General features: G+C 39.5%; 1 protein-coding gene across 1 annotated transcript; it reads right to left on the bottom strand.

Moving 5' to 3' along the window:
• Nucleotides 1-3,141: 3,141 nt before the first annotated feature.
• LOC149063846 (protein FAM177A) lies at nucleotides 3,142-11,142 on the bottom strand. Its single transcript, XM_089254707.1, has 5 exons — nucleotides 10,987-11,142; nucleotides 8,392-8,562; nucleotides 8,021-8,087; nucleotides 4,943-5,040; nucleotides 3,142-3,405 (listed from the first exon to the last, which is right to left on the bottom strand). Exons 1-5 carry the CDS (start codon nucleotides 10,999-11,001, stop codon nucleotides 3,211-3,213), a joined length of 546 nt encoding a protein of 181 aa, XP_089110833.1. The 5' UTR covers nucleotides 11,002-11,142; the 3' UTR covers nucleotides 3,142-3,210.
• Between the last annotated feature and the right edge of the window lie 8,030 nt (nucleotides 11,143-19,172).

Below are 19,172 nucleotides of genomic sequence, written 5' to 3'. Positions count from 1 at the left end.
AATTTTATATTTTCTTTGGACCACTTTAACGTTTGTACTACAGGGTGATTATAAATAATCTGACTAGGCTGGGGCAACGCTTCAGGGCCCCATGAGCCAAATGGGAACCCCACAAAAAAGAAATTTATGCTCATTTTGTATATTTCTTAGAAATTTTGAGTTTCTTGTTTGAAATAATCTGCAAAATGAGGGGGGGGGGGGAAGAAGAAACCCCCTCCTTGTCTGAGTATACCTCTTTAAAGAAGGACCATATGGAAAAGTTTGCCCGTGAGGACCCCAAGAAGGCATACCACAGTCCTGAATCTGACACTACTCAGAAGTATGTAGCACCCATTTTGATGGACCATAGGGGAAAATAAAGATTCAATCAAAAAAAAATTACTTTTTGACCACCAGGTGAAAAAGTGATGTTTTTTTATCGTAGCTATCTTTTTCCAATGGTCCAAATAATGTATATATTAAGTTTCAATGAAATACATCAAACACAATGGGTGCTACATAGGTTGAAGTAGTGTCAGTATAATTCAACTGACACTACTTCAACCTATGGCATTGTGGTGGACGTATTTCACTGAAACTTGGTATATACATTATTTGGACCATGGGGGAAGAAAAAAGGTAACTGTGATTTAAAAAAAATGCCACTTTTTCCACCTGGTGGTAGAAAATTTAATTATTTTAAATCTCTCCTCTCTCACCCCCCCCCCCCCCAGTCCATATATCATACATACCAAGTTTCATCAAAATGCCTCTAGCAGAATGGGAGCTACATACTACTGAGCATTGTCCATTTATTTATAATCACTGTGTACCTCGTTTTGAGGGATATACACTACCTGAATGGGGAATCTAAGCAGTGACCATGCAGCTGTTTTTCCTGGTACAGACTACACTTTAAATTTTTTGCATGTCGATTCGACCTCAGCGTCATATTGTTATGGACAACTCTGTCCTTACTGAGGCAACAGTCTGTTTCAACCTGATTAGGTATAACCCAGTGCTTGCCAATACGCATGTAGATGTGTGATTCACACATCAAAATTCAATTTTACTCCTCTGAATTTTGTTTGAGGAGTGAAAATACTCCTTCAAATTGTAGTTTATTTCTCAGTTATTTCCCACTGATAAAATATATATATATATATATAGCTCATTTTACAAAAATTACCACTTGACAATAAAATAAATTTTGGAGGGAGAAGAGTGAAAGTACTCTTCAAAATTATATTTTTGTATAACACTGGGTATCACCACATGCAGTACACAATTGGTTTCTTGAAATGGGTAGATTGCCTGCCTGCTCAGAGCCCTGACTTATGGATCATCTTTGGGATGAACTGATGTGGGCTGTGTGTTGGATGGACGGACCATAACAGATGAAAAAAGCTGCCAGCTCTTTTGCAAGAATACCATGTTATCTTGATCCAAACATTATTCTTGAGAGACCAGTAGCATCTTTGATCATGGTATAAAAGTGTACCCAATCCCAAATTAATTTCTGTTGCATGAGTCATTGAGTTGAAACGTCATGGAGTGAGGACACTCGTGATCAAATGGTGACTGCACAAAAATGGAGGATTGCAGAGACTATTACGCAATAAAAAAACAGATTTTTTCTAAACCCTCGAGTTGGCTAAAAGGCAATAAATAAAGCAAAAAGGACTAGAAAATACACTTATGCCATTTTAAGGACTTGAAAGCATACATATATATATATATCGATTCAAATAGCTCATAGTTGACAAGAGCAGACAGAGTTTGTTGCACTCATCATCTGTGAATGAAGTCCAGCTCGTGAGCTAATCTGGCCCTACAAGCAGTTTGGAAATGTATATATGTGTGTGTATATATATATCATCATTGCAAAATACGCTTTAGTATGTTCGATTAAATGTGATATGCATATGAAATCGAACTATATAATGCAGTATTGATTTCAAGGTGCAACCGATAACTACACATGCAAAAGTAACTAAACACCAATTAAACATGTTAAAAAAATTGTCTCAATATTTTTCATTGAATTTACCTCGCGAAGAAGTAAGTTAGCTCTTATATACCACCAACAAAAGTAAACTGGAGAAATACGGCCCATAAGATTAAACATTTGTGCACCCATGTCTAAGCCAGTGATGGGCAAACTACGGCCTGCAGGCCACATGCGACTTGATTAGAAGCAGGCCCGTCATTTAGGGGGGGGGGGGCATTGCCTGGCTTTTGAAAATACACTAAAAATGGTGTGTGTATATATATATATACATACACACACTAAGTACATGTGCTTTGCCCCCCGCCCACTGGAAAAAGTTGAAATGACGGCCCTGATTAGAGGGGGTTCATCCGGCCTGCAGCAGGTATTAAAATGATGGTATAGAAATGTTTTATAATAAATAATATTGACCCACCCAATTTTTCCTCATTTTTTGGCTCGACCCTACAAAAGTGTGCCATCACTGGTCTATTATGCTTAGGTATTGAATGCTTGATACTTGAACAAGAAATTGGTGCAATTAATTTCAATTATTATTCCCGGTAGAAAACAGAACACAGAAGGATAACAGATTTACTTTTTGATTTCAGATATATGTATCAAAAGCATATTTTTCCAATAAATATAATTCCTTATTAAATTTAGTTTTTCTAGTGAAAAAATAGATATTTTTTCCCGTTAGTAATTTTTCTTGAGAAACTTTCAAGACGATTTGCCAAAAATAACCGATCTTCATTCTTGAGAATCAGCCTGATATGCAAATTCACAGAATTGAAAATAAATACAGCAGAACCTAGATTATCTAAGATAATGGTGAGGTAGAGGACCATGGATAACTGAAAAACATAAGCATGGAATTAAAAAAAAGTAAAATAAGCAGGGACCAAAATAACATTGGGGATGTGTATTCTAAATATTGTATAATATATGAGGTGTAGGGAGTGTAATAATAATTCCATGCTTGGCTCTCCTCCATTATCCGAGATTATTATTTTTTAACTGCAGTTAATCATGGTTCTACTATGACTTTCATTCACAATATCAATGACATAAAAAAGACTGTTCACATACATCCATCATGTACAAATATTGCAGTAACATTTAAGCATTAGATCGTCTTATGCTTTAACGGTAAGTGTAAGAAATGAAGCTCACAAAATGAAGTAAGTTTACTGGCTGAAAAATATATCATAAACGATAATGACAGAAAGATATTTATATCAATATCTCTGCCATTTTTGCGAGTCGTTTCTGAGTGACTGATCTTTACTTCCCTCGGCAGTGTCCAGTGTCTGATCAACAATGATGTTGGTGGGAAGCTGGTTATTTGCAACCGGGCAGTGAAGAACCTCTACTGGAGCCTTGCCGCTCCATCCAGCATTTTCTGCTTCAATTTTTTTCTTCAGCGCTTCCTCCTAACATAAATGCAAAGGTATAAAATCATTATTACAATGTTGTTTTTTAAAAAAAAATCCATCTATGAAAGTTGTTTTACCCGCGAGGCGAATATGGTACAATACAACAAAGCTGCTGGTACTTGGCAGCATAGGCACAGACATGAAGAAAACATTGGGGTTCTGGTGCCTATGCTTGGCAATGCTGTATTTAGGGGGGGTGGGGTGGGGAAGACTTGGTGGGCTATATCCCAGGGTGGCAAATTTGAGAAATGAGTGGCGAAGAAGATTAGTGGAATGAGAGGAAAGGTTGCAATATCTGTATAGAAAACCATTAATCTGTCTCTGCCCAGAGAGTGAGGGACTATGTCACTGAAACCAAAAGAGTGACCTAGATAGTCTGCAAGTATACGAAAGACCAAATGAATGGCAAAAAGAACAAGGGCTTCCTCAGCTACTACGACGAGAAGATAGTTCTGAGCTACGGAACCATGGTCTAATGGAATATTCAACTACAAGATGATTTGTCCACATTTGCGAGCGGCATCTTAAGCGGTAGGTGGAACAGAGTCCTAGAAGACCGAATTCCACTGGGCCGATGGCTCCTTGGCCCAGAAATATTTTCTTGTCCATAGATAAATCAGTCTTAATTCTCATACATTATTACCCTTGGAATTGATTTTAACCTTCTAACACCCAAAGACAGCCTCGATATGTTTTGGAGGCATCTGAATTTTGGGAAAGAAAATGAAAACTCTAGACAGAGGCGGGAACCAGAAAGACAGTTTTAATCCCGAAGGGTGAGGAGAAAAGAAAGAGTGGTCTAAACTTGAACGAGTTGGAAATATCTGGAGACTTTGAGGAGAAATATCTGGGTTCTAAACAGTTAACCATTTAAAATAGTTGTAATAAGAATGATATTTTGATATACACAGTAATTATAATTCAAGTTCCCGTACTCTGGGTAGTTTTTCTCAAAAACTGCTTATCCGAATACAGGCAATTTTTTAGGCTAGCTTAATGAGACCATGGGAGAGTGCTTTTTCCATGGTCCATATAGCGAATATACCAAGTTTCAATGGAATGTGTCTACCAGAACAGGCATTACATAGGTCTGAGTAGTTTTTGTATACTGATACTGCTCAGACCTATGTAATGCCCGTTCTGAAGGAGGCATTCCATAGAAACTTGGTATATATGGTATATAGACCATGGAAAAAGAAAAGGAAAATTCAATTAAAAGAAAGCGCCACTTATTCACTTGGTGGTCAAAGATTTGAACTATTTTTTAATTGCGTAAATCTCTCCCATAGTCTCATTAAGATATCCTGAAAATTTGGCCGCAATCGGATGGTTTTTGAGGAAAACTACTCGGAGTATGGAAACTTTAATTATATAATCACCCTGCATAAAATTTATATTGTATGAATATTAAATTCATAGAGAATAATAATTTAATTAATAAATAATAGTACAGCTCGTCTTAATCATAAAATTAAAAAAAAATCAATATAGAGATATGAAACACATTGTATGACATTAAAAAAGGCAGCATTACCTCTAATACCATCTTCTTATATTGTTCTATCTCATATTGGAACTTTGGTGTGGTTATACCGAGTATATGAGCCAAACTCTCACCGAGATAGTCACAAACTAAAAACAAAAATACAGTCAATATAAACAGTCATTGTTTGATGGGAAATTCAACAAATAAAACTAGAATTCGATCATGAAATTGCATCATAAAATGAATTTTGATTCTTGGGGAGGGAGGGGGGGGGGGTGGATGGGCGGGAGCCGCAAATGCCTTTCAAATCGATGTGGAGGAAGTTTTTCTATGTCCTTAACATTAGTGGTTCTCAATGTGTAACAGAAAAACTTGTTCAAGTTGCTCACCAGTAGCAAAATTGTTTTGTGCCTCCCACAATTTCTGCATGTACAGGGAATTTGTAAACTATTTAGAAAAAAAAACTAAAGTGGTGATGGTACCTGTCAAGGTGAAGAATATTTAGGATGAAACCTAACCTATGGTCACAATCAATAGTGTACCCAGGATTTTCTCAAGAAAGGGGAGGAGGTTCACCTTTTAACCCAAGAGGGTGGTTTCCATTTTTTTACTGCAAAAAATACACCATAATCTCACCTTAAAAATAGCTAGAAACAACGATTGTAGGTTTTTTTTTCCTTGTTCTGCAGATGAGCAGCAATTTTCACAGTTTGACCCCATTTTTATACGTTTTCAGAAACCTGGCCGCTGAATCCTGGGGAGGGGGCCTCAAGCTAATTCCATTTGTGGCCCCAAGAAATAAAATTGCATCGAGGGCAAATGATGTTATCGAAAAGTCAGCTTCTATTGTGATGCAACTTCAAAGTTTCGTAATGGAAAATTGTATTATGTTTTGGCATTTTTGTAGCAGAATGTAGCAAACGCCGGAAATTATAGCAAAATGTAGCACACATCGGATAGAAATTGTAGCAGATTTTCCACCTCTGAATTCACCTTTCGGGATATCTTGTATTCAGGACATGTCGGTTAGCAGTGCTAGAGTGTGCTGATGATTGACGGTTATATGCTCCGGCAGAGCAGCAATGACATCAGAAATGAGGACTCACGCTTGTTGGACATGATTCTGAGTTTTGTTTTTCTGACATTTTGACTGTATCACGATCATAGGGGCTATAGTAAATATTGTTTGTCTTGATGGGTAACATCCTTCAGATTTTTTTAAACAGTTTATGAACACCTTGCATATAGTCCGCTGACCACAAGATGAATTTTCGCTGCGTCATGTCACGTCACGTCGGATGATTTTATTCAATTTTTTTTTGGTAAAACGATTGCACATCGAGAAAAGTTCATCAGTGACTGAGCTCCCACGATTGGCATGTCCTTCTAGGATAAAATAGAATCATTTCACGTGACATGACGTGCCATAGCCAAATCTCATCTCGTGGTAGGAGGACTATATTTGTATTTGGGAAATGGCGGATCGAGACTGAAAAAACAAGCAGAAATTGAAAAGTTTTGTGCTAAGATTGACTAAAAAAGTCTCAGAAAAGAAAGCCAGATTTTGATGATCTCAGTGCGGCTTCTATTTGGTTCAGACAGCAAAATGCTCAAGGAGCATTTCCTGATTCTGGTATCATTGTGCAGCCACTATGTTGGTTGATTGGTCATAGTGAAAAACTCACATCGCGAGGTCTCGAGTTTGAATCCCACCATCCTTAAAACAGAATGTTTTGCATTGTTCTGCCTTCGGCTGACTGGAAATGTTCTGAGGTAAAAATCCCCATAAAGCGTTTTCTGCACTTTTTCTCAAAATTCTTCCAGATTGTTCCTCAGTAGCACTAACTATCCCAGTGCACTCTGCTTTGGAGTCCACCATCGCCACAGTGGTGGTGGTGGTCAGTTCAAGTTGGTTTTCTGTGGTTCCCAACTTCGAGGTGCAAATGTGAGCCGATCTCCCCATTACAAAGTCTCACCACTGAGAGCAACAGGCTCACAAATGGTACAAGCATTCAATCATTACACTTCACTCACTCCACTTCTGAAATATACATGGCAGCACAGAGACACAACACTAGATATGCACTCAGACTGTTAGGCACACGCACTTACACTTCTGGCACAACTCCCTCGGTAGTAAACTGCCCATGGCAATAGACCTGAGTTTTGCTTGGTTTGAATGAAAGAATAAGAAATTAGTAGTTGCACCACTCTGCCACCATAGGGGCGGTCAGCTGGAGTTGGTTTCCTGTGGTCCCCAACTTCGAGGCAGGAATGCGAGCCAATCTCCCCATTGAAGTCTTGCCACAGAGGGCAACAAGCCTAACAGAACAAATATTCAAACATCCCACTCCACTTAGAATTTGTAATATAGATGGCACCACTAAAAATTCACACACACACACACACAACACTATATACTAGGATTACCGTATTCAAAAACTGAGAAAGATGTAATTAGTAGTAACAACTACTAATTTCTTAGTGACCTCACTTATCCTAATTCTAACAATAGATAGCACCACTATTCCAACCAATAAAAAAAACCGGTCACAAAACAATAATTTTTCCCAACTCCAAAGCAGGAACAATAAATTCTAGGAATTTAGACAGCTATTGGTAAATGCACAGAATAAAAAAAAAACCCACAAAAACACTCATATCGATGAAGAAATATGTGTTTCAAAGTGGGAAAAAAAGTTTCCCCAAAAACTTGCAAAAGAGGACGAAAGGGACAATTTTCCAAAACGTAGGAGGACGCTTGAAATGACATAAAAAAGGAGGACGGTTGGTAACTGTACTGTACGTACTCAGACTGTTAGACACACAGAGCCTATGGCAATAGACCTGAGTTGTGCTCGGTTTGAAAGAAGGAAAAAAGAAATATTTTAATAAGGTTGTTCTGTACGTTTAACACAATTCTTAAGCGTTTTTTAAATACTAACACTGCTTATGCCTCAAAATACTAGAATTTCTGTTTATCGTGTATCAAACGAGATTCCCTAGGATGGAAATTTTCTCTGGTCCTTTGGAAATCGTTACACTGACATTTTACTGTAGAACAAAAACATCTTAAATACATGTGGGGAAAGGGGAGCGGTGGTGTTATTATGCTAAAGCCAATACCTGCTAGAGCCTTTGTTCCAAACCACCACGTATAATGCCAGATATAAGGTCCCCACGGGAGCGTACTCTGAAACAAAATAACATTGAAATGATGTAACAAATTTTTACAATTTAGTACTACATTTGTATCTTTAATAATTTGAATAATAGCGCAATAATTTTGAGAATGATTGCGATTGCCAATAGTAGTTTGGGTTATTTAAAATGGTGTTTGTTATAAGTAACACCATCAAATTTCCATTAGCGAGAATGAGATTGGTTGAGAAAATCACCAAACTGTCACAAAATTGTGATTGTGTACCATTTATTCAGTAAGTGTTTCTCCAAATAACTGACCAGTATCATATGTATGTTTATAAAAGGAAAATTACTGGGTTAACGAGTGGACGGCTGTCGATTTCCTCTTGCTCTTCATCAGTACTGTATTCATCGAGATAGCCATCGCTGAAATAGATTCTCCTCCTTGGTAATTTCTTTTGTGTTTTTTCCTCCAATGGAACTTCCATGAATTCATTTTTGAGACTAGTTGTTGCATCAGCTCCCTGGAAAATTTAAAAAAAAAACCCCATGATACTCAAGATATTGTCTTTTCTCATTAATGAGCAGCGCCATCCAAACAAAGGTGCTTCAGTTACATTGGGGCTCCCATGATGAGATTGGACACACGCGTGCATGAGATTCGAGAGTATGTACAAGGCGATCATAAAATAACATTGCCGATATACAAGTCCCTAGCGGCTGCAAAAAATCAATTGATGTGAACAAGCCCATCATTTGAGGGGGGTCAGGGGGGCCGTTGTCCCCTGGCTTTTGAAAATACACTAAAAATGGTACATACATACATACATTGAGTACATGTTGTTTGCCCCCCTGGAAAACGTTGAAATGACGGTCCTGGATGTGAATAAAATTCGAGAAAAGGTGTTTCAAGTATGTGATTAAGAATGAAGAGAAAAGCAAACCCAAGCTCTCACAATTATGATCACAGCAACAAAATGTAGAAAAATTCAAATCGCAATATTTACTTTATGCATGGTTAAGTGGTCAGCACAGTGAAAAACCATGACTGGTGTTGGAATGGTAATTGTAGCACTGCCACGGGACACAGGCAAAGATCCCACATAGAGGGCTAGTGTCTCGGTGGGGGACTTCCTGTGGTAGTAATGTGATCTGAATTGGTTGTTTCCACATATTTCTTTGCATTTGGAGACAGCGTTCATGGTGCTACAGCAGGGATTGACAAATCAAAAAAAAGTATTTATTCACCAGCCGGAATCTTACGAACCAAGCATGGTATTGTGCTCAAGAAAAAGTCCTAAATAATGTTTTCTTTTACTTGTCTCATGTTAAAATATGTTGTGAAATAAAATCAGAAAATTTTGTCACCCTTATAGACTCCAATTCAGTAACCACATTTAGAAAATTTTAGGGCGGCGATACCGATTTTCTAGTCGGCACGGCGATCTTTGTCCAGCCTTGTGCTACATGCACAGCTTCAATGCCATTTATGGTTTTCCACTGCACCAATTACTTAACAATGCATAAAAGTGAATGCTGAAATTTTAATTTTTTTGAAATTTTGTTGCTGCAACTGTGAGAGAGCTAGGGTTTAGTTTCTCTTCTTGTTCTCCAGTGAACACTTTGAAATGGTGTAACACCCCAAATTTAATTTGCATTTGTTGATTTTGTCGCCATTAGAGGCCTGTATAAAGACAAAGTTGTCTCATGTGACCACCATGTATATTTGGTAGACTAGTACAGTGGTTCTCTACCTTTCGGTAATAGTATATTCCGTGGGGGGGGGGGGGGGGCAATGGATGAAAATAAAATGCACTGAGAGTCATGGCAGGTAGCCACAGAGAGGTGTGAAAAAAAATTCGGTTGTAAAGAAATATAAATTTTTTCAAGAAAACATGGTGAGAAAGAATGTGACTATTTTCAGAATATAGCGGAGCTGCCCATAGACCCCTGGGACTCGTGCTCAAATTGGAGTCCTACATGATGAGATCTGGTACTACGATCCTCTCAAATAAGTGTACAAAATGTAAGTTGTTATTTCCAGCTAAATACGAGGCCCCCAGAACATTATTTTGCCTAAGGACCTTATTAAGAAAAAAGGCTTACCAAACTCTGGACAATGGTAGACACGCATCTAGTGTGACATATTCGGAAGGCAATTTATTGTGCATGTTCGTTGGATCATTCCCATATTTTAGGGAGAACATACTCGCTTCCCCCCATATAATTTGGTTCATTGTAAGGAGGTAAGGATGATTTCCCTACCCCCTCTGAGGTAATACATGCCTGATCCAGGACTTTAAAGATAGAAAACTTTTTTGCGCATCAAAAATGTAATTTTTACTAAATTCAAGTCAATAAGTAGAAAGTGTCTCGCTCTCCTGGAGGAGAGTCCCCAATACGAAAGGGGGAGGGGACACAAGAAGAAAATACGGTCCAAAGTGGACCATGGGCTAAAAATGTAAGAATCACTGGGTCTAGTATTACCAGCTTTGTATGGATCACGAGTTATCAGATGAGCACTTTTATAGGGGAGGACTCACTTCATGGACTCCGTATAGGTAGGGTTGACAGGGCTTCAGCCTGGGTACGAATGGGATGAAGCCCACCATAACTTTACGTTATAAATTTACTTTTTTGGAGCCCGTTAGTTAAATATCTCAGATACGGGTCGGAATGAAATCAAAACGAATGTGAAGCCATGCACACTCCCCCCCCCCCCCCCCACGATGTTGAGAATGTACTCAGTGTTACTATAGCGACTGAAATTTAATGAATTAATCAACATCAAATCAATCGAATCATTCCTCAAACTAAATGAAAATATGTTTGAAATGAAATAGAATTTCCCAATAGAAAAAAAAAAATTCGAATTTCGGGAACATGCCAAATAAAATAATCATATAGGAGGGTGGAGGGAGAAATCATGAACATGATAGGAAACTTACATTCAACATGCTCATCTATCTAAATAATGATGCTTTTCTTCCTTTCTAAAATTTTAAAATAACTAAAAATCTCACATCAAAACACACCTAATTTAAATTTCAAACCTAGCTCAACTAAGCTTGGCAACCACCAATGAAATGTAAACAAACTCGAATTTTTTCGGTCGCTCTCGACTACCGCGGATTTACCACCGTAGATCCACACCTTGAAAAGTGGCGTATGCGAAAATGATCTAAGGGGTCATTCAAGTATTACGTCAGCATCGAGGGGGGGGGGGGGTTGGATTTGCTGCCTTTTGATGACAAGGGGGGAGGGGGGGTTGTAGGTTGCTTACGTCATCAGCCACCCTTTTTGAAGCTATGAAATATTCTAAGCTTCTGACGAAATTTTGCTGACTTAAGAACATCAGGGATCCCCCGAGCCATTTTTTGGAGGCACTACCTACTACTGCTACACCACATATGCAAATAAATAGATGACAGCACTTATCCCACATGCAAATAAATAGATTACAGCACTTATCCCACTTATGGAACTCAACGCGCGAATTTCAAATCGAATATTTTAATCACAGTAAGTGACAGGGAAAGAAAGGTCAAAAATTGTGTTTATCTATTGAATTATTTCAGTTGCAAATTTTTATTGGCATTATAAATTGCAATATTTTTAAATTTTGACCACCATCGTCAAATTGGTGGGGGCTCCGTCCAGCCCCGGGGCCCCAGGAAAATCCTGCATTTTTTTAAAACTCTGATTGACTTTGGAGGGGCCGTAAAAATTACTAGCATGGTCTGCTACTGCAGGGCTGTAGTAGGCTGAGATCTTTTGCGAGCCCCTAGCCCGATTTTCACAGATTTCCCCTTACATAGCGAATTTGCAGTGAAAAAAAAAAGATAAGAGTCGTCTCGAGAGCCCTGTCAGCTCCACCCTTTTGTGGGCCAGGATTACTGACCGGGGGCCAGGACCCGAGATAAAGTGGATGCACGTCGAGTAGGAACCCATAAAGCAGACATCTTCAACCCGTTGCTCGCGAGCACTACAGTGCCCTGAAACACTCAGAGTGCTCGAGGCTACTGCCCGATTTTGTGCTCGCGAGCACTTGATCAATGTTCCAATTAAACACCTTGCATAAATGGCATTCAAGAATCGAAATCATCCCAACTTCATGCATTCGTATGTTAAAATTGCCGTAAGGGTGCTCTTCTTTTGATGGTGGATACAGGAATTCATTTATTCAAACCGAGCACAACTCCGGTCTATCACCATAGGCAATTTACTACCGATTAAGTTGCGCCGGAAGTATGAGTATGTGTCCCCTCAAATCCCCCGGGCCACGAAAGCGATTGTATATCAAGTGTACATTACACAAAAGGTGGATAGAGGCAGTGCTCGCGACTGGAAAAAGAGGTTGAAGACCACTGCCGTATAAAGGGTTAGTTACTTCTATATTCTCCCTTTTATGAGCAGGGATGGCTCGAAAAAAAATTTCTACAAGCGCAGGACCTGTTTTTTGGCGTCCTCCGACCCCGTTTTTTTTGGTCTACAAAGTTTTTTTTTTTCACCTAGGATTTGGTTCCCCGGCATATGGCCACACTTGTGGGGGCTATATTCTAATACGATAGTGATTGGAAATAAATTTTTGGGTGAGACAATATACTAAGGATATACAACGTCGGTAAATCCAAAATACGCAGAGAACAACAGCTAGATGCGTTTCGGAACTGTATCAAGTTCCTTTTTCAGTAGCCAAGAACAGTGCCGTCTTGAGAGCATCATTGGCCCCTGGGGGAAGTTATTTTTCCGAGGTCCTACCTGACCAATTCTCGAAAATTTAAACCTGCTCTCGTTTTTGTGAGGCTCCTCTTCTCTTGAGGCCCCCGGGCCATGCCCGGGTAAGCCCATGCATTACGACGGCACTAGCCAAGAAGGTTACAGAAGAAGGAACTCCATACACTGTATTTTGGGTTTCCTAGTGTACTAGGGAAACAACGTCGGTAAACGACGTATTGAATATTATCGTATTATTGTATATCGCATCGTATATTACGATAGTAATTAATTTAACGCAGTGGGGTCCTCACCCTGAGGGGTGAGGGTAACTATTCAACTCTATGTGCTGTTTGGATATCCCGAATTAGGCAACGAGTGTGTTGATGTCCTGAAAGCGGCAAATGAACAAGAATTGGGAGAGGGTGCACTTAGAGCTGTGACAAAAAGCAACCCTAATATTGCAATTAATATGCATTAGGGCGAAAGCCTGACTTAGGAGGTCAGGTAGGGTTGGAATCAGGTACGTATTAACAGAACAAGAACTATCTCATAACAGAGCCGCGTTAACGATTCGGCCACGATTTTATGCACCGTATGCTAATATATCGGAAACCGTTCGACATATTTGGGCAAGATTTTGCCCGTATACCGAGGAGCATCCGAATTAAATGACATGGTAGTCCGAAAATTTGTCAAGTCGTATAGGAAAGTTTCTTTGTTTCTTCGAAAATGTATCGCATATTGAGATTTGCTGCGTATTATGTGTATTTTGCGCTGTAAATTGCGTATTATACGCTGTATTGCACATTGAACTGCATTGAGTGGTAACACTTTTGTGCGTGTATCGAGGTGTATTGTGCATTGTGCTGCTTCACGTATAGGGAGGGTAGTAACGTGTATTAGTTCCAAACTTCGAGGTTTGAATGTGAGCCAATATGAAGTTAAAAAGCTTCGTCACAGAGAGTAATTCGCATAATTAGTTATAGTCAGCTGATTTTTATCATCTGAAATATTTGTGAAGCATATCTTTCTATTTTTTCGATGAATTTCATTTCAATCAGCAGTAGCAGTAGATCTACTGTATATTTACACGTAATATTACTGTATATTACTGTATATACGTAATCTGTATATTACTGTATATTTCCGGCTATTGGCGATCATTCAGCAACTTTAAAGATAGTTGTGCGTTTGGCAACTTTATTCACCTTTAAAAAAAATTTTATTATAATTTGCAACTTTACTTCCTTTTGACTATAATTGGCAACTATACTTTAATTTGTAATTTTTTTTTTTATTTTGGCTACAATTGGCAATTGTACTCACCTTTGGCAATTTTTCATCGATAATTGACAACGGCCTGGATCTGAGAGCCCCTCCTACTAAATTGAGCTGAGCCTTATGCTGATACAGAAGCTGCAATAGCGGTCAATGCTCCGCGGACCTCCAGTTATGTCATTAGGTCAATTTCGACACCCCCCTCCCAAAAAACACAAAACGTATTATTTTTTCATGATTTTCATGTCATAAAAATAAGAATAAATTAGAATCTCACAGCACAAAATGTGTCATTCATGCAATGGTAGTGAATGAAAATGATCCCGTGGACCCCCACAGCGGACCATAGGGTGAAAAACACTGGCACAGAGTGAGTAATACCAGTTATTACTCACTGTTAGAACACAGCTATACGATTTTGTATTTTACCGTAGTAGTTTTTTTAGAGAACTTGAAAACTGAACTCCCAAAGAAATAATCTTGAGGCAATGGGGTCCGGTTCATAGGCGGAAATAGACTTGAAAATCTGGGGAAAGGGGGGGGGGCATGATGATGATGACGATGATGATGTAAATTCATATACAGGGTATCCTGTAAGTGCTAATATGGCCTTTATCTTACCAACCATTCGTCGTAGAGGTATAGTTTCAGTTTAAGAAATGCTCAAAAGGAGTTCAAAAATCACTTTATACTAGTTTTGAGAGTGAAAATACAGTGTGCAACAAAATAAAAAAAAAATCTAAATTTTTATACTGTCCCTCTGTCCTCTAACTTCCAACTAGAAAGTTCTTGCCCTGCCTTTCCTGAGGCCAACAGAGAAAAAAAATTCCAAGTTTCTAAACGCAATATCCGCTGTGATATTCGAATTCAAAAATCGGAGAAAAGTTGGGAAAGGACGGCATAAATGAGGGAAAGGAGCGTTGTCCGTTAGTTTTTGCTGTTTTTTCCCCCATAACTTTTTTCCAATTTTTGAATTCGAATATCTCAGCGAATATTTCGCTTAGAAACATGGTATTTTTTTTCTGTTTGACCTCAGGAGATACATGTTGACAACTTTCTAATAATTAGAAAGTTGCTGCCCTAATTATTAGAAGTTAGAGGACAGGGGGGGGGGGAACGTATAAAAAATGATAGAATTTTTTTTTTTGCGACACGCTTTCTTTCTTTCTTTTGAATCGAACACATTATATATTCAGGTCTATCACCATCTATGGGCGATTTACTACCTAATGAGTTGTGCCGGAAGTGTAATTGTGTGTGTCTGTACCCCACAGTCTGAGTGCGTACGTAGTGTTATGTTTGATTTTTCAGTGCTGCCATCTATATTTCAGAAGTGAAGTGAGTGATGTGTTATGATTGAATTACAATTTGCACTGTTTGTAGGTCTGTTGCTCTCTGTGACGAGACCTTTTAATGTGGTTACGAGGGGGTGGTTCGAACCCGAGACCTCGCGACGCGAGTCCGTCACTATGACCACTCGACCACCACAGTGGCTTTGTGACACACTGTATCTTCACTCTCAAAACTGGTACAGAGTAATTTTTGAACACCTTTTGAGCATTTTGTTAAATTGGAAATCATACTTCTACGACGGACGGTTGATGGGATAAAGGCCGCATTAGCACTTACAGGACATCCCGTATACACATAGACATTAGACCAGCTCCATCTTTGACACTCTACCGTATCTCCGCTCATAGCGCGCTCGAGATCATACGTACGTATGAAATTCCGACCTACAGAAACTTACGTGGGAATATACAAATAATGAGAAACGAAACTGCGATCAATCAGCAAATAATGGAATTATAGATGAATAATACAATATTTTTTTTTTATATCGTCATCTTTTCTCATTAAGGTTCTTCTTTGATAAGGTGTTTCCTTTTCTTCTCGCGTATCAAATGATCATTCGGATGAAACAAATGGAGGTGTCCTCGTCTCTCTTCTTTTTCTTCCTCAATCCAATCAAATTGAAATAAAGTGAAATGGTGTCACTCATCCCATAGCCAGTTCAGTTTACCCACAGCACACATACACAGGACCACTCTTCCCATCGTCGTCACCAATAGTTGGGGGTGTTGTTTTAGCTCAAAGCAGCAACTACATACAGCGTATTTTCCAAAAGCGTTTAGTAGGTCATTGCACTACGTGATATGGCGGTTCATTTTTTTTTCTTCTTCTCTTCCTTTATCCAAACACACGTGAAAATCCTCGTCACCATCTTCTTTAAAAACAAAAAAATGAATAGACTGGAATCACGCGAAACTTCGAGCAAGTTATTTTTTGGCTTGCAAAAACGAATTTTTTTTGGCGTTTCTTTCCAACACAATTCCACGGATTACCTGCGGTATTTTTAGTATTTCCTATCTTATTGAATGTAGTATATCCGAAAAGATAAGCAGAGACAAACGGCGCTATCCGGGTATACTGCCCGGGTTCGGGGAGCAGGGCCGGCCGTCTTAAGAGCATCATGGGGCCCCCGGGCCAAGTGATTTTTCTGAGGCCCTACGAGGCAGATTCTTGAAAACTTCAACCAGATCTCATTTTTGTGAGGCCTACCTACTTCGCTTGAGGCCCCCGGGTAGGCCCATGCCTTAAGACGGCACTGCCGGGGAGCCCGGTACTGTTTGATAGATTGTGGAATGTAATGGAGATCGGGCAAGAAGAATTGTAGGGTTTGTATTAAGAAAATATACAGTTGAATACCGTTATAGTGAAAATCCCGTTTTAACGAACACTTTTCTAGTCCCTCGGATAAGTTGACATAGCAGCAATGTATAAACCTGGAATTCCTTTATAACGAAATTTCGTTACAGCGAAGTGATTTCTCCGGTCTCGTGGAGTTCGTTAAAACGGGATTCCACTGTACATATACGGTATATTTAAGGGCCATTTTTAAGAGTTCAGTGGTCCTGGGGGGGGACAAGAATGTTATTTTTGGTAGCTCCGTGAAAATGTCTTTTTTAGCGATAAAAAGGTAAAAAACAAAGTAAAATGAAATAATGATGAAAGACAAAAAAAAAATTTAGAATGAGTAAGAATGCTCTTTTCTCAAAACTGAGTTTTCTGTCAGACAAGAAACATTTCTCGAACACCCCCTCGTTCAAATGTCTTGAAACTTTGTGTGCCTCTCAACACTAAGGCGTTACATACTTTTACAAGAGGATTTGTTATTAAAATGATTTAAAGAACTTTTATGGCACAAAATAGGGGTAAATTTCCCTGATTTTTGAGAAAAAAAAAATGCACGCTGTTGAAGTTAAAATTCAAGAAAAAAAATTACCAAAAATGAAAATCCCAAATGCTCTTGTTAAATTGTATAAAAATATCCATAAAATTTGAGAATTTTTTTTTTTTGAGTGTCTAAAATACACTGCTGGCCACCGTAAATGCAACACCCTGAAGGAAGCATGCAAATAATATGAAATTTACAACATGCATTAGCGGAGGTGAGATATGCAAATGATTAGAATTTCAGCGCAGACGCACATCACGCGCGCCTGTGGCGCCACTTCAAAGTGCTATTTAAGGCTTGGAGATTTCGACGATTTGAAGTACGGCAATTGTGTTTTTCTTGTGGTTTTTTCAAAAAAACGATCAATTATGCCTCGTAGAAAACAGCGATCATCTTTTGATCAAGTATCCGAGTTCGACAGAGGAAGGATAGTGGCCTACCGAGATTGTGGATTATCTTTCAGGGAAATCGGTAGTCGTGTTGGACGAAACCAAACAACTGTAATGCGGATATGTGATCGTTGGATGCAGGAGGGTACGACGGACCGACGTGTTCGATCGCATCCACCTCAGTGCACCACTTTACGTGATGACAGGCGTATTGTGCGTATGGCAGTGACGGATCGCTCAGCCACATCACGAACCATAGCACAGCACATTCAGTCTGTACCGCATCGTCCAGTGTCTGCGCGTACCATTCGACGCCGTTTACAGCAGAGTGGTCTGTCCGCAAGACGTCCATTGCTTCGTCTACCCTTGACGCAGAACCACAGACGTCTCCGCCGCCAATGGTGCGATGAAAGAAGGATGTGGACACCAATGGAATGAAATTGTCTTTACTGACGAGTCACGCTTCTGTCTGCAACACCACGATGGTCGTATTCGAGTCTGGAGACACCGTGGAGAGAGGATGCTGAACAGCTGCGTTATGCACCGCCACACTGGTCCTGCACCGGGTATTATGGTATGGGGCGGTATTGGATATCACTCTCGCACTCCTCTAGTACGCATTGCCGGTACTTTAAAAAGCCAGCGCTACATCTCCGAGGTGTTGGAGCCAGTTGTCCTTCCTTACCTTCAGGGCTTGCCCACAGCCATATTTCAACAGGATAATGCGCGACCACACGTGGCACGCATTGTCCAAAGGTTCTTCGTCAATCGCCAGATTGAATTGCTTCCCTGGCCAGCTCGCTCTCCGGATCTTTCGCCGATAGAAAACATGTGGTCCATGGTTGCTCAACGATTGACCCAGATTACATCCCCAGCTGCCACACCAGATCAACTTTGGCAACGCGTGGAAGCTGCTTGGTCTGCTGTACCCCAAGAACACATCCAAAGTCTCTTTGAATCAATGCCGAGGAGTGTGGCAGCGGTGATCTCCAACAATGGCGGCTACTCTGGCTACTGATTTTGGCAGGAACCACACTTCACAGAAGTCTATAAATTTAATCATTTGATGCTTGGTCAACATGTTATCTACAAAATAAATATTGTTGCGATATCTCTTGTCTTTCTTGGTGTTGCAATTTGGGTGGCCAGCAGTGTAGAATTGAAAATTTTAAATGTTCCTTAAAGGGAGAAGATTTCTCCCACAGGAAAGCATGGGAAGCCAAGATCGTGAACAACACCCCCCCCCCCCCACCTAAAATTAATCAAATCAGTCAAATAGTAATTAATTTAATTTGCACAGATCAACTGAAAATAGAAAAAATAAATTAAATTTATTTTAATTTCAAGTACTTTCTAAATTTATGCCTAAATCAGGAACAGAAAAAAAGCGACTTTCCCAATTTCGCTCCACCCCCCCCCCCCCCCCCAAAACCTGGTCCCGCCACTGTTACTCGCTTTCATTATGGACAAGCACTGAAACTCCGAACGGTTTTTTCTTTTGGCAATTGAA

Source organism: Pholcus phalangioides, unplaced genomic scaffold, assembly GCF_987345545.1.
Source record: "Pholcus phalangioides strain wild (caught in Gottingen) unplaced genomic scaffold, Ppha-v1.0 ptg000042l_1, whole genome shotgun sequence".
Classification (NCBI taxonomy): Eukaryota; Metazoa; Arthropoda; class Arachnida; order Araneae; family Pholcidae; genus Pholcus; species Pholcus phalangioides.
The sequence above is the reverse complement of the archived record's forward strand: the minus strand, read 5'-3'. Positions and strand labels throughout refer to the sequence as shown.